Genomic DNA, 14,929 nt, shown 5'->3' on the forward strand with positions numbered 1-14,929 from the left:
GCACTGTACTAAGCGCTTGGGAAGCACAAGTTGGCAACATATACAGTCCCTACCCAACAGTGGGCTCACAGCTTCTTCCGATCGACAAGCTAAATCTATACATAAATATGAATTATTCGTGCAAAAGCGGGTTTTTCAAGAGATGCTTTTCCTGCAGGAGCAGTTGTGTGCTATGGGAGATGCCAAAGAAGCTAAAATTCAAATAACGCCAGAAACCCCAGGACGGGCTACAGTCTTAAATCCTTTCGAAAGTCCATCGGATTATTCTTCGCTACAGGAGCAGATCGTTTCCAGTCCTTCTATTTTTAAGTCGACAAAATCTTCAGCGGTAAGGCTCATTCATGAGTATTTGCAGATAATACAAATTTAAACGTGAATCTTAGGAAACACGTGATCTAACCATCGGATTCTGGCTCATATCCAACGTGTTTATGGAATCTGTATCTTCACCGTGTTTCCACTGGACATGCTTTTGGGTCATGGCAGTTTTGAATTCGAAACTGTAATCTTTGTAGGCATGGACTGTGTCTACTGACTCCCCAAATTCCTAATACAGTGCTCTCTGCACAGTAAGCGCTCGACAAATGCGCGATTGACTGATCAGGTTATGGGAGGGGAACATATGTGCTAATTCTGTCTCATTGTACTCTCCCAAATACTTAGTACAGTGCTCTGCGCATAGTAAGCCCTTAATAACTACCACAGATTGAACAGATGGCGAAAATGTTCAAAAATCACTGTCCTAGCATTAAATACAGAGTAGTACTGCTAAAATTTACCGGGCTAAAGTGTGTCATTTGTGCATTTTTTGCTTAGTGGAAATATGTAACGCGGATGCATTTGTGGGAATTCATTCAGTCGTATTTATTGACTGCTTACTGTCCGCAGAGCACTGTAGTAAGTGCTTGGGAAGTACAAGTTGGCAACATATAGAGACGGTCCCTACCCAACAGTGGGCTCACAGTCATCATCATCATCATCAATCGTATTTATTGAGCGCTTACTATGTGCAGAGCACTGTACTAAGCGCTTGGGAAGTACAAATTGGCAACATAGAGACAGTGCCTACCCAACAGTGGGCTCACAGTCTAAAAGGGGGAGACAGAGAACAAAACCAAACATACCAACAAAATAAAATAAATAGAATAGATATGTACAAGTAAAATAAATAAATAAATAGAGTAATAAATATGTACAAACATATATACATATATACAGGTGCTGTGGGGAAGGGAAGGAGGTAAGATGGGGGGATGGAGAGGGGGACGAGGGGGAGAGGAGGGGAATTAAGGGAATTGAACTGTGCGGTCCGTTCTTCCATTATCTGAGTTTGATGGAGGCAAGGGGTTTAGAAAAATCTTTTCCAAAATTGTGTCTGGATAGACCCCTCTGCGGTGTCAACTATGTGCTAGGCACTGTACTAGTTGCCAGGGTAGATACGACATAATCGGTTTGGACACATTCCCTGCCCCATGTATGGCTCGCAGTCTTAATCCCCGTTGTACAGATGAGGCCATTTAAGCACAGAGAAGTGAAGTGACTTGCCCAGACTCACACAGTGGACAAGAGGTGGAGTGGGGATTAGAACCCAGGTCTTCTGACGCTCGTTCCATCAGGCCATGCTGCTCTTTGCGGTCTTTCTGTCTTTTGAAAGAAACTGGGTGGTGGTGATCTGCGTGAGATCCCGAGCAGCAGCTCCGGCTAACATACTGCTGCAAAGCAGTGTTTTACTTTGCTGACCACCTGAAGCCGGTTGTTCTGTAATACAAGTTTTTCTTAGCGTGGGGTGAAAGCATAATTTTGTCACGTTATCAGAGGCCTGACTGCTATAGATTTTGCCAGTTCTGCCAAATAGAGGATCCGCTAGTTTGATGTACTGGAAGGAATCAATCTTTTTTTCTCGGTTAGTTTACAAAATCCCTTTAAAGTATTGGCACCTGCTGCTCTTAAACACGCCATCCCACTGTTGCTTAAATTAAGCAATTTAGAGGAGCGGCGTGGCTCAGTGGAAAGAGCCCGGGCTTTGGAGTCAGAGGTCATGGGTTCAAACCCCGACTCTGCCGCTTGTCAGCTGTGTGACTTTGGGAAGGTCATTTAACTCCTCTGTGCCTCAGTTACCTCATTTGTAAAATGGGGGTTAAGACTGTGAGCCCCCCGTGGGACAGCCTGATCACCTTGTAACTTCCCCAGCGCTTAGAACAGTGCTTTGCACATAGTAAGCGCTTAATAAATGCCATCATTATTATTATTATTATTATTAAGCGGTAAAGTCTTGTCCCCGTCACTGACTGAATCCCGGGTTGGCTAGATCGCTGGTCTGACTGGCTAATGCAGTCAGAGATGAAAGATGAAAAATAAAAGATGAATAACAGCAATATTATGAGAAATTATTTCTATAAGGCCCAATTGAAAGAACATTAAAGGCTCCCTAAAATAATTAACCCTGGCAACGCCATCTAAAAAACTCAAGACACTGCCCTAGCTTTTAAGTGTGAAATTTACACTCATTCTAGGGATCGCTTCCTCAAGAGAACCTAATTTTATGAAAAATTCAGAACTCTACAAATCTAAGCTCTGTCTTGAATCAGTTTCAATTTTATTTTTTTTTTGAGGAACCTAGGTCCCACACTGAGGGGCTCTAGTCATCGGTTAGAGATCCAGAACATTCAGATCCTGCTTTGATACTAGTACCACCCCGATAGACCCGCAGTCCTTTATTTTTGAGTGTTTAGCTAGGATTGAATTTTGTCTAACATTTCTGGTCCTATTAATGCCCCCAGTGCTCCAAAAACAATCGAAGGAGACACTTAAAACGGGCAACTGAGTTGGCTTTAGTAGTTAAGGAGCATTGCTGGGCACTTGGAAAGGTGGAAGAATATAACCGAGGAGACGATTCAAACGGTAGAAAGAGCAACCTAGGCAGCAACATTCGGAGCCCAGGATGTATGGTGGTAATAATTTCCTGAGCACCCTCTGGATGAAATGCGCCTTACTAAAGGAAGAACGGATTCAGGGACACATTCCCTGCCCACAAGGAGCTTACACTAAGACTCTAATTCAGGGTAAACAATTTGAATACAAGTGGGAAAATATTGGACCAGTGGAAGATAGGGAGAAGGGGCATTGTTCATGTTCAAGATCGTCTGAGTTTGTTTTGCCTAGAGGAAAAGGAACATATCTGGCTTTTCCCCAGCCTAATATCCGTAGCCGTGCCATTTCAAGTTTTTGCTTCCCTCCCCCAAACCCCAACTCCCCCCACTTTTTTTTGTCAGCCATAACTGATTTTAGCTTTACTGTGGCAGTATCTGACTGGAAATGGGTAGAACTTGACTTCCCAGGCTTTAGTGAGATTATGCCAAAGCCCCTGGGACCCTACTTTATTTCTCCTGTAAAACATGCTACTTCAAGTCCTGTTTTGGTGGGTTTTTTTTTTTTTAAAAAAAAGGAGATGGAGAAGAGTGGGTTGGACCGATTTAATTGCCGTTGCTTCTTTATTATATAAGTTGACTTAAGGCTCCCCAGAGAAAGATCAATTTCTTATGTTATTTTGCAGCGCGCGATGGTTGCCGTTGCACTTTTAAGGAGGCTGTTGTTATTAGTTTTGGCGGGGGGATAAAAGTTATAAGCCTCGTTGTTCACGATTTCACTTTCTTTTCTTAAGACTCCGGGGAAATTTAGATGGTCTATCGATCAACTAGCCGTGATAAATCCTGTGGAAATAGATCCAGAAGACGTTCACCGTCAGGCCTTATTTTTAAATCATTCCCGGTAAGTTTTCGTTTCTGGCGATGAAGTGAAATACAGAGTAATAAAAAGTAAAGCTATTGTCACTTGCCTGCTGTGTGACCTTGGGCAAGTCACATAACTTCTCTGTGCCTCAGTTACCTCATCTGTGATCAAACTGTGAGCCCCATGTGGGCCTTGGACTGTGCCCAACCCGATTAGTCGTATCTGCTCCTGCTCTTGGTACAGTGCCTGGAACATTACACTTAACAAATGCCATAAAAAAAAGAAAACGCTAGAAGATGAGTAACATCTTCATCTACAGAAGGTTAGGGTCGCTTTTTTGATTGGGTAAATACACTGTTTCAAAAGGAAGGTATGAGTGGCTGCAGTGTGGCTCAGCGGAAAGAGCACGGGCTTTGGAGTCAGAGGTCATGGGTTCAAATCCCGGCTCCACCAATTGTCAGCTGTGTAACTTTGGGCAAGTCCCAACTTCTCTGTGCCTCAGTTACCTCATCTATAAAAAGGGGATTAAGACTGTGAGCCCCCAGTGGGACAACCTGATCACCTTGTAACCTCCCCAGTGCTTAGAACAGTGCTTTGCATGCAGTAAGTGCTTAATAAATGCCATTATTATTATTATTATTATTATATACAGTGCCTTAGCTTTGCACAGGGGATTTGTTCCTCCAGATATTTTGGTTCCCTCCTGCTCCCAGAAAGGGTTTCCTTCCCCAGTGTTCTTGCTAGGCTTCCCGCCCTGCACAGAATTGCTTCTTATGGTAATCGTTAAGCGCTCACTATGTTCCAGCCACTGCACTAAGCGCTGGGGTGGAAACAAGCAGATCAGGTTGGACAAATTCCCCGTCCCAGTGTGGGCTCACGGTCTTGATCCCCATTTTATGGATGAGGTTAACTGAGGCCCAGAGAAGCGAAGTGACTGACCCAAGATCACACGGCAGACAAGTGGCGGAGCCGGGATGAGAACCCATGACCGCCTGATTCCCGGGCCCGTGCTCCATCCACTAGGCAATGGGATTGATCTGGGATGGAGAGGGTCGCCATTCTCCGGGACGGTTGGAGAAGCGGAGAGCCCTGGGGAGTCCTGCTATTCCTGGAAGGAATCTGCTTTTCCAAAGGAGCCCTTTGCGTTGGAGTGAACCCTTGGGTCTGGGTAGAGAAGACTCCGTCCCAGAGCAAGGGGGCTTCTCTCGATGGACTTCTTGCATATTTCAACAGGAGATTGACCGATTGCTACAACATAGGATTTATAAATTTCTGGTGCACTGTCTTTTCTGGATGTCTGTACACAGAATACCAGTTATTATAGTGGTAACATCAGGTGGAAGTCCTCAGTGTGGAATCCCATTCTATCGTTTTCAGTTAGAGGATTCATGGCAGCCAGCGATATTTATGTCAGTGAGTTCTAGCGGTTGAAGTCTTACTTCTAGTCACTGATCTAGGGGGCCCAGACTGAGCCCCCTCCTCCCTCTCCCCATCCCCCCCGCCTTACCTCCTTCCCCTCCCCACAGCACCTGTATATATGTTTGTACAGATTTATTACTCTATTTTACTTGTACGTATTTACTATTCTATTTTATTTTGTTAATATGTTTTGTTTTGTTGTCTGTCTCCCCCTTCTAGACTGTGAGCCCGCTGCTGGGTAGGGACCGTCTCTATATGTTGCCAACTTGTCCTTCCCAAGTGCTTAGTACAGTGCTTTGCACACAGTAAGTGCTGATTGAATGAGTGAATGAATGAATGAATGAATGATCTTTATGGAGAAGTAAAAGAGGCCTTCCCAGACTGAGCCCCCTTTTTCCTCTCCTCCTCCCCATCCCCCCACCCTACCTCCTTCCCCTCCCCACAGCACTTGTATATATACTATATAGGTTTATTACTCTATTTTACTTGTACATATTTACTATTCTTTTTATTTTGTTCAATGATGTGCATCTAGCTTTAATTCTATTTGTTCTGACGACTTTGACACCTGTCTACATGTTTTGTTTTGTTGTCTGTCTCCCCCTTCTAGACTGTGAGCCCGCAGTTGGGTAGGGACCATCTCTATATGTTGCCAACTTGTACTTCCCAAGTGCTTAGTATAGTGCTCTGCACACAGTAAGCGCTTAATAAATACGATTGCATGAATGAATGAAGATCCAAGTGAAGAGACTCCGGCTTTCCGTTGGCTCCCTGTCTTTCGTCACTTCTCTTCCTCTGCCTTTTGCCAGATTTCAGTAAGCTCATCCATTTAGAAAATACCCAACCTTGGCTTTGACACTTGGAAATTCTACATGCATGACAATTGCAAAATATTTCTAATTACTACAAAATGGTTCTCTGCTAGTGCATGTGCTAATTGCTATTGAAGGTCATGTATCTTCTTATGTACTCTCCCAAGCGCTTGGAACAGTGTTCTGCATGCAGAAAAAGCTCAATCAATGCGATTGATTGACAAGAATTATAGGAAGAGGAAGACAATCCCAGCTTTATGCCAAGTTAGTTGTTGCCCCACATTGCTAGAAAAGACATACTGTAGAATTACCAGAAAGGAGAATGAGGTTTTCTTTAACATATGAATATTTATTACTCTATTTATTTATTTATCTTGTACATGTCTATTCTATTTATTTTATTTTGTTAGTATGTTTGGTTTTGTTCTCTGTCTCCCCCTTCTAGACTGTGAGCCCGCTGTTGGGTAGGGACAGTCTGTATGTGTTGCCTACTTGTACTTCCCAAGCGCTTAGTACAGTGCTCTGCACACAGTAAGCGCTCAATAAATATGATTGATTGATATGAAGCATTTCCTGGGTTTGTAAGGTTCAGTGATGGAAGATCGGTGATATAAAATTTCTTGCCAATTTCCCGTTCACAATTTTGAATAGCCATACTCGGTTTTCTGACGGCTATTTTGAGAACATATTCATTGTTGTTTTTTATGGTCTTTAAGTGCTTACTATGTGCCAGGCACTGTAATAAGTGCTGAGGTAGATCAATCAATCAGTTGTATTTATAAGTGCTTACTGTGTGCAGAGCACTGTACTAAGCGCTTGGGAAGTACAAGTTGGCAACATACAGAGACAGTCCCTACCCAACAGTGGGCTCACAGTCTAAAAGGTAGATAATAATAATGGCATTTACTAAGCGCTTACTATGTACATAGCACTGTTCTAAGCGCTGTCCCCTAATGGGGCTCACAGTTTTAATCCCCATTTTACAGATGAGATAACTGAGGCCCAGAGAAGTGGAGAGACCCGCCCAAAGTCATACGGCGGACAAGTGGCCGAGCCGGGATTCGAAGGTCCTTTGATTCCCAGGCCTGTGCTCTATCTACTAGGCCAACCTGCTTCTATGGATATGCTTATCCATAGCCATAGATAATAATCTGCCATTCAAGCCGTAAGCAGAATCACGAATTGACAGCAGGACGGCATTGTGCTTCTCCATTACTGTTTCATTTTGTCAGTAGCACTACACATGGAACTTAATTACAGTAGTGAACTTCAAGTTATTGCATTTAAGCTCCCTGTATTATTGTAAATTCACGGAAAAAAAGAGCCCGGGCTTTGGAGTCAGAGGTCACGGGTTCAAATCCCGGCTCCGCCAACTGTCAGCTGTGTGACTTTGGGCAAGTCACTTACCTTCTCTGTGTCTGTTACCTCATCTGTAAAATGGGGATTAAAACTGTGAGCCCCCCGTGGGACAACCTGATCACCTTGTAACCTCCCCAGCGCTTAGAACAGTGCTTTGCACATAGTAAGCGCTTAACAAATGCCATTATTATTACCAGAGTAACTCCGGGCAGTCCTGCCAGCTTGAAACACGGTTACAGTGCTTTGTTTCATTTCCACAAATTTACTAGAATTTCACCAGGTGTGATGCAGACTGGGTAGTACCTAAACCCTAAAGTCCATAAGCCTTGTTTCCAACCAACGGGATTTTTCCTGCCATGGGTACTTTCAGGAAATTGTGAGAAATACCTACTCGTCTTTTTAAATTGTTTACGTACTTTGTGATAACAGGTTGCTTTTACATTGGGGAAGTCAATCAGTGGTATTGAGCATTTAGCACGTGCAGAGCACTGTACTAAGCGGTTGGGAGAGCATATCAGAGTTGGTAGGCAAGTTCCCTGCCCACAGTGAGCATATAGTCAAGAGGAGAACTGTGAAAATCACAGAATTATGCCAAGTACTTTGCCATAATGTAGGTTTTGTATAAAACGATACTGCGGAATTTTCTGACAATTACTCTTCCCCACTTCAAAGCCTTTTTGAAGGCACATCTCCTCCAAGAGGCCTTCCCTGACTAAGCCCTCCTTTCCTCTTCTCCCTCTCCCTTCTGTGTCCCCCTGACTTGCTCCCAGCCCCACAGCACCGATGTACATATCCGTAATTTATGTATTTATATTTATGTCTGTCTCTCCCTGTAGACTAAGCACACTATGGGCAGGGAATGTGTCTCTGCCAAGCTCTTAGCATAGTGCTCTGCACAGTAAGCACTTAATAAATACTATTGATATCAAGAGAATGATTGATAATGATATCTGTATGCAGTGCTATGGCAGAATCGGTCGACCGGTGATATTATTGAGTGCTTACTGTGTGCAGAGCATTGTACTCAGTGCTAGTGAGAGAACAGTATGACAGAATTGGTAGGCGCATTTCTGCCCACAGGGAGCTCGCATGTAGAAGAAATGGTTTTGCATACACAGAATACTCATGCGCACCTTGAATGAGAACTGGGCAACCACTGATCACGTAGTTAAGGATTCAAATGGTAAAAATGTTTGAACATCAGAAATTCAACAATACAGGAATGATCACCTATTCCTTATCGAAAACTAGATTCTAGCTCAAGAAAGGGACACTTGTATTTATGAAGAAAGGGCTGGCTCTCTTCAAGCAAATGCTTCAGAAGGAATGAGAGGCAAAGAGGCAAAAGAGAAAACCATACCTAGTGTCACGAACATTAAGCGTGGCAGCACAATAAGGGACAGTGTCCAATGTAGCATGAATGCTACAGCCTGAAGTTTGGGGAGGAGGAGATTCTGGACACTCATTCATGACTAGAAGTAGCGTGGCCTCGAGGAAAGAGTCAGGAGAACCTGGACTCTCATCCGAGCTCTTCCTCTTGCCTGCTTTGTGCTGTTCAATTCACTTTAACTTCTCTGTGCCTCAGTTTTCTCAACTGGAAAATATGAATGAAATACTTTTTCTCCCTCCTGTTAGACTGTGAGCCCCATGTGGGAACCGGGACTGTGTCCGACCTGATTAACTCAATCTATCCCAGTGCTTGATACGTAGAAAGTACTTCTTCTTATCATCATCATTATATATTGTCCTTGGAAAGTGAGACTTATGGGTTTTGAACTTAATCAGACGAAGTAACGACGTGGTTATTTCTTCCTTTGAATTTTCTAGGATAGATAAAGATGTGGAAGACAAAAGACAAAAAGCCATCGAAGAGGTAAATCTGTTTAACTTCTACTTAGAAATGAGTCGGTTACACTTGTGCTGTACAAATAAAATGGGGACCAGGTCAAGGGGGAGCACGTTTAAATGAAGCCTGGTGCTTCACCCCAGTTTTGAAGGTAACAAAATGCCGACCCCACCGGTGTAGTCCAGGCAGCTCTGATTTTTTAGTTACATCGTGTACTGCTTGAGCCTTAGAAATAGCCCGTGGGCAACATTCCCCCACACGAGAATATATCAAATACGAATTAATTTGAAATGTTTACACGATGGAGATTACTATTATTCCTATAAATTGGAGAATCTAAAACAGTCCTGAGGGCCATTAGTTTGGAAGCAGAGGGAAAAGAACGGTTGCTTTTTTGTTATTGGTAATGCTTTAAATATTCCATTTCTTTTTCAATATCCATCGTTGAAAATAGCTGCAGTCATAGCATTAATGTGATACTTAAATATTCCTTTGCATCAAATTTCTATACCGTTTTTTTCTTTCCCTTTGAAAGATGGCGAGAGGATTAGGATGAAACAACCCTGCAACATTTCTGATACGTCTCCTTTGAACCATCTTTTAAACCTTTGAAAGGAAGGGGGGGAAACTGTCTCTTCTATTGTGAACTAACCTTACATTCAATAAGTGTAAATATGATTCCAGAATCGCTTTCCTTTTTCTTCTTTTTCACATTTAGGTCTCTGTAGCTTATTAATATGTTTTAAAAAGTTCCCTGAACATGGAATTACATTTCAAGAGAATTATCCACTTTAGTAGTGAAATAATTTTTGGCCTGGAGCAAAATTTTACCAGATACTTTATCTTTTGAGTTAAACGTATGCTTTTTGGTAAATCCTTATTTCCAGCATTGAATTACCATTTGGTCATTTATGGGAATTTTGGCTTGCATACATTAATATCGTTTATATCAGGAAATTGCCGAGAATAGACTTGCCTGTTGCGTGACAAATATTTAGGTGTCGGTTGGTTCAGTAGGCTAATACACCACCCTTAAATTAGCTCCGTTGTCAACTTGATGACAACTGACAACTGACCAGAGAAGCAGCATGGCCTAGCGTAAAGAGCACGGACCTGGGAGTGAGAGAACCTTTGTTCTAATCCCGCTCAATCACTTGTCTGCTGTGTGACCTTGGGCAAGTCACTTAACTTCTCTGTGCCTCAGTTACCACATCTGCCAAATGGGTTTATTGACTGTGAGCCCCGTATGGGACTTGGACTGTATCCTGCCTTTATTATCTTATATCTGCTCCAGTGGTTGGTACAATGGCAGAAGCAGCATGGCCTAGTGGAAAGATCCCAGGCTTGGATGTCAGAGGTCATGGGTTCTAATTCTGGCTCCGACACTTATCAGCTGTGTGACTTTGATGAAGTCACTTCACTTCTCTGTGCCTCAGTTCCCTCATCTGTAAAATGGGGATGAAGACTGTGAGCCCCACTTGGGACAACCTCATTACCTTATATCTACCACAGCGCTTAGAACACTGCTTGGCACATAATAAGCGCTTAACAAATATCATCGCATAGTGTTTAATAACTGCCATTAGGAACAAAAAAAAAAAACAACAAAAAATCCCGTTATGTTAAATGCAGTTCTTTTACATTTTCTTTATGCATGAGCTGACTAACATTCAAATGGTTTATAGGGTGAGAAGTATAACGTGATGATTATATGTTAATCACATGAATATTATACAGTTAATTATGTGTTCTCCCTAGTTTTTCACCAAAAGTGTCATTGTGCCTTCTCCTTGGACTGATCACGAAGGAAAGCAACTTTCGCAATGTCATTCTAGTAAATGTGAGTGCACACAATATTCTTTCCAATAAGTTTGTACAAGAACTACACGACTCGATGGCGTAAGACAGGTACTAGACTATTCTAGAAAGTACTAGACCAAGACTTGAGATGTGTGGACACCATACCTGCAACTGCGACTGCCTAAATTTACCTAACTGCTGAGTGTAATGCAATGTAAATCACAAGTTTTTCAGTGACTCTATTTGAGGTCGCTTTTGTGGAATACAAATGCAAACTATCATGATGCTCACTCAGGACAATTCCTCTCCCCACCTTCAAAGCTTTATAGAAGGCACATCTCCTCCAAGACGCCTTCCCTGACTAAGCCCTCCTTTCCACTTTTCCCACTCCCTGTTACTCCCTATTAATGTCTTTCTCCCCTTCTAGACTGTAAGCTCATTGTGTGAGCTCACCGAGGCAGATCCGATTTGAGGCTGCCGACGGCACCGAAATCTGATTTCCAAAAACTCTACTTCTGCTTTCTGCTTCAGTTCTCCCTGAAACTCCCACCACTGGTTCTCTCTTCAACCATTATGTGGTTGGGCACCTTTCTACAGAAACTCTTTGACATTTGTGGAGTTTCCAGATACCCGACTGGTATTATTCTGACGGTTTTGACACCCGTCTACATGTTTTGTTGTCTGTCTCCCCCTTCTAGACTGTGAGCCCGTTGTTGGATAGGGACCGTGTCTATATGTTGCCGACTTGTACTTCCCAAGCACTTAGTGCAGTGCTCTTCACACAGTAAATACGATTGAATGATTCATTCATGAATGAATGAATACTACGAAGTATTAGTCTAAACAGCAGTAGCGATGCTTATTTTTTTCATACCGGAAATACAGCATTTTAGTGACGTGCTGCATCTCTTTACAACCTGCAGCCTAGGTCCATTTTCGTCTCCTTTTCAAATCAGTGACTAAAACAATCTTAGTATAGCTTTCAAAGTGCCGAAGAGCACTTTTAACGAGATGCATTTTCAACCTGCTTATGTGCTTTATTAAAGGCATGTTTAGATGATATTTGAATTGCCACGTGCCTTTTTATCAGAACCTTGCTAAATGCTTCATGAACAGTGTTTCAAACTCACAACACTAGCGTATTTGATTGTGCCTGAAGCATTGAGACGAGGGGAGTCACTTAAGGGAGTCATTTACTGAGTGAGCAAGTGGTGTAATGAAGAGTAGACTGTTGCATTCCTGATTTGTGACTGAGAAGCCCATGTTCCTTTGCAATTTAAGGAAAATTAAAATTATACCTCAGCTCAGTGTAATCATTCCAATTTGCAGTAAAGACTAGCATCTTCTCATCCATGTGTTGTTCCACTTAGAACCCTTGGTATCTTGGCAATGAAAGCGATCACCAGATTTCCCCTACGATGACTGAAATGGTGTATAGAAATCAAGTAGCTTTCAGTCTTCTCCCAAAGAGTGGTTTCCCACCCCAGAAAATTTCTAACCATTCTAATAAATGTTGCAAAATGAAACTTTGGAAATGGATACGGTAGAAATGTTTTACTTCCAGTTAGACCTTTTCTCCCACAGCATTGATACACTCAGTTGATCTCTAACCTGGGACTTTTGTTCCTGAAAAAACCCAGTATTAAGGAAACGTGAGCTAAATCTATTTGCCTTGTTCAGTGCCACATGCATTTGCCCAACTGTTTCTTCTAATATTGCAATTGCATACTGTCCCGACTAGAAACATTATTAGTATTTATTCATTACGGTGCAACACTTATGCTGATGAAATATTGTGAGCGTTTTTTTTTCCACTGTAATGTAAAATTTTCTTCCGCTTTCTATGCACTCATAACTGTGGCTCAAGTTTTTCAGCTTTTGTATTGATTAACATTAAAAAATGTCTTACAGGTGTAGATGTAAATAGCGTTTCTCCGATTGGAAGAGAACTGTCACTTCAGTCTGGAAAAAGCAATGGTAGGTTTTAAAAATAGGCTTGTTATATTTTTCCACTTTTTAAAAAGACACGGGTTCATCTGCTTGTATTTCTTTGAAATGTATTTATCTCTGACATAGATTCAGTTGCAGCTTATTTTTTTAAAACCTGTTAGGATGCTGAACTGACACCTTCTGGTTGATTCCTAGGGAACGTGTTATAAAATCATAGGATTTCAGTGTGTGAAAGATTCCACCCCCTTGTGCCTCCATGGTCATCTTTCAGGAGCTTAGTACGTTCTGTACCTGCATTTTTGCTTTATGGATCCAATCAGTCAAAAAGAAGCAGTGTGGTCTAGTGGAAGGCTCACGGACCTGGGTTCTAATCCCAGCTCTGCCACTTGTCTGCTGTGTGAACTTGGGCAAGTCACTTCACTTCTCCGTGCCTCAGTTAATCTCTATCTGTAAAATGGGGATGAAAATTGTGAACCCTAATGGGAAAACTCTAACATCAAATACGATTGATGATGATGGGGAGTAAACACTAAGTAAATAATAATAACGATGACATTTAAGTGCTTACTATGCCAAATACCATTGACTAATTGAAGTTGAGTAGTTTAGGAGAGAGAAGTTCAGCTTCAGACTGGTAGAGTTTGAGATGCTGGTGGAACAACCAGGTGGAGTGAAGAGAAATTGACAGATTGTAGGTAAGGTGAGAGGACAGGGATGGAGAATTAGGTAATTTGGGAGTTATCCAATTAACATTGTAGATGAAGCCTTGTGAGCTGATAAGCTCCTCTGGAGAGTGTGTGTAAAAGTTTTATTTGTGCTGTCTAATTGACTTGGTTAACCATTACCCAAAGATCCTGGGGGCTCTGTATTTCCTTATCCTCTTACACTCATCCAATGCTTAGAACAGTGCTTTGCACATAGTAAGCGCTTAACAAATACCATTATTATTATTATTCCAGGGTTCAGGAAACTACTTGAGGCTGTTAGCACGGTGGCGGAGGGTGGGAAAATGTTAAGATGACAGGAAGTATTTTAAGCACATGCGGAGGTACCGATATCAGGGTTCTTAGATGGGCCTATAGACAAGAACTGGTTCTGGTGATATTTTGCCTAACTCATTCACAAGTAGCCTTCGATAACCCCTGCTTGCCTGAGTGAAACCAAGACTTCCTCAGTGCCGATTACGTTGCCGATTTGTACTTCCCAAGCGCTTAGTACAGTGCTCTGCACACGGTAAGCACTCAATAAATACGACTGAATGACTGCACCAGCAGATCTGTCAGCTCACTCATTTACCAGTCACATGAAAGTCTAACCACGTTAGAATTTCCTATAAGTCCAATATCCATTTCATTTGAAACGTGGATAATAATAATAATAATGTTGGTATTTGTTAAGTGCTTACTATGTGCAAAGCACTGTTCTAAGTGCTGGGGGGAATACAAGGAGATGAGGTTGTCCCATGTGGGGCTCACAGTCTTAATCCCCATTTTACAGGTGAGGGAACTGAGGCACAGAGAAGTGAAGTGACTTGCCCAAGGTCACACAGCAGACATGTGGGGGAGGCGGGACTCGAACCCATGGCCTGTGACTCCCAAGCCCGCGCTCTTTCCACTGAGCCACGCGGATGTGTCAGCCTCTGCAGTTTCCATGGTTGTTTGATATATATTTTTTTTTTATTGCAGCTGCTTGTCAGACTCTGTTGTCTTTGCCTGTGGATTTTAATTTAGAGAAGATATTAGGTAAGCATTGTACTGAAAACTCTAATATCAAAACAGCTCTGTATGTGTATGTATAAGTGATTTTCAACTAAATAGTGCATTCTATGGCATTTTATTCAAATTCTTCTATTTATATATTAAGGTGCCACAGTGGAAAGCACCTGTAGATTAGCTTACTGGGAAATTCATGGAAATATCAGTTCTCCTTGCCAGCTAAGTCGATGATGTATTTTTCCTCCCCTTTGCCTCTATATTTTCCCCTTCTGTTCTTTCCTTTTTCTCCCCGAATGTTT

At 42.2% G+C, this 14,929-nt stretch overlaps 1 protein-coding gene across 2 annotated transcripts in view; it reads left to right on the forward strand.

Moving 5' to 3' along the window:
- BORA (BORA aurora kinase A activator) overlaps window positions 1-14,929 on the forward strand; it is a 43,235-nt gene that overhangs the window by 7,964 nt on the left and 20,342 nt on the right. For both annotated transcript variants that reach the window (XM_038742384.1, XM_038742395.1), the window contains exons 2-7: window positions 158-328; window positions 3,662-3,768; window positions 9,147-9,192; window positions 10,924-11,005; window positions 12,877-12,942; window positions 14,601-14,657. In XM_038742384.1, coding sequence (XP_038598312.1) covers window positions 173-328; window positions 3,662-3,768; window positions 9,147-9,192; window positions 10,924-11,005; window positions 12,877-12,942; window positions 14,601-14,657 — 514 coding nt within the window. In that variant the 5' untranslated portion in view covers window positions 158-172. The remainder of the gene's footprint in view (window positions 1-157; window positions 329-3,661; window positions 3,769-9,146; window positions 9,193-10,923; window positions 11,006-12,876; window positions 12,943-14,600; window positions 14,658-14,929) is intronic.

Source organism: Tachyglossus aculeatus, chromosome 2 (genome assembly GCF_015852505.1).
Source record: "Tachyglossus aculeatus isolate mTacAcu1 chromosome 2, mTacAcu1.pri, whole genome shotgun sequence".
Taxonomy (NCBI): domain Eukaryota; kingdom Metazoa; phylum Chordata; class Mammalia; order Monotremata; family Tachyglossidae; genus Tachyglossus; species Tachyglossus aculeatus.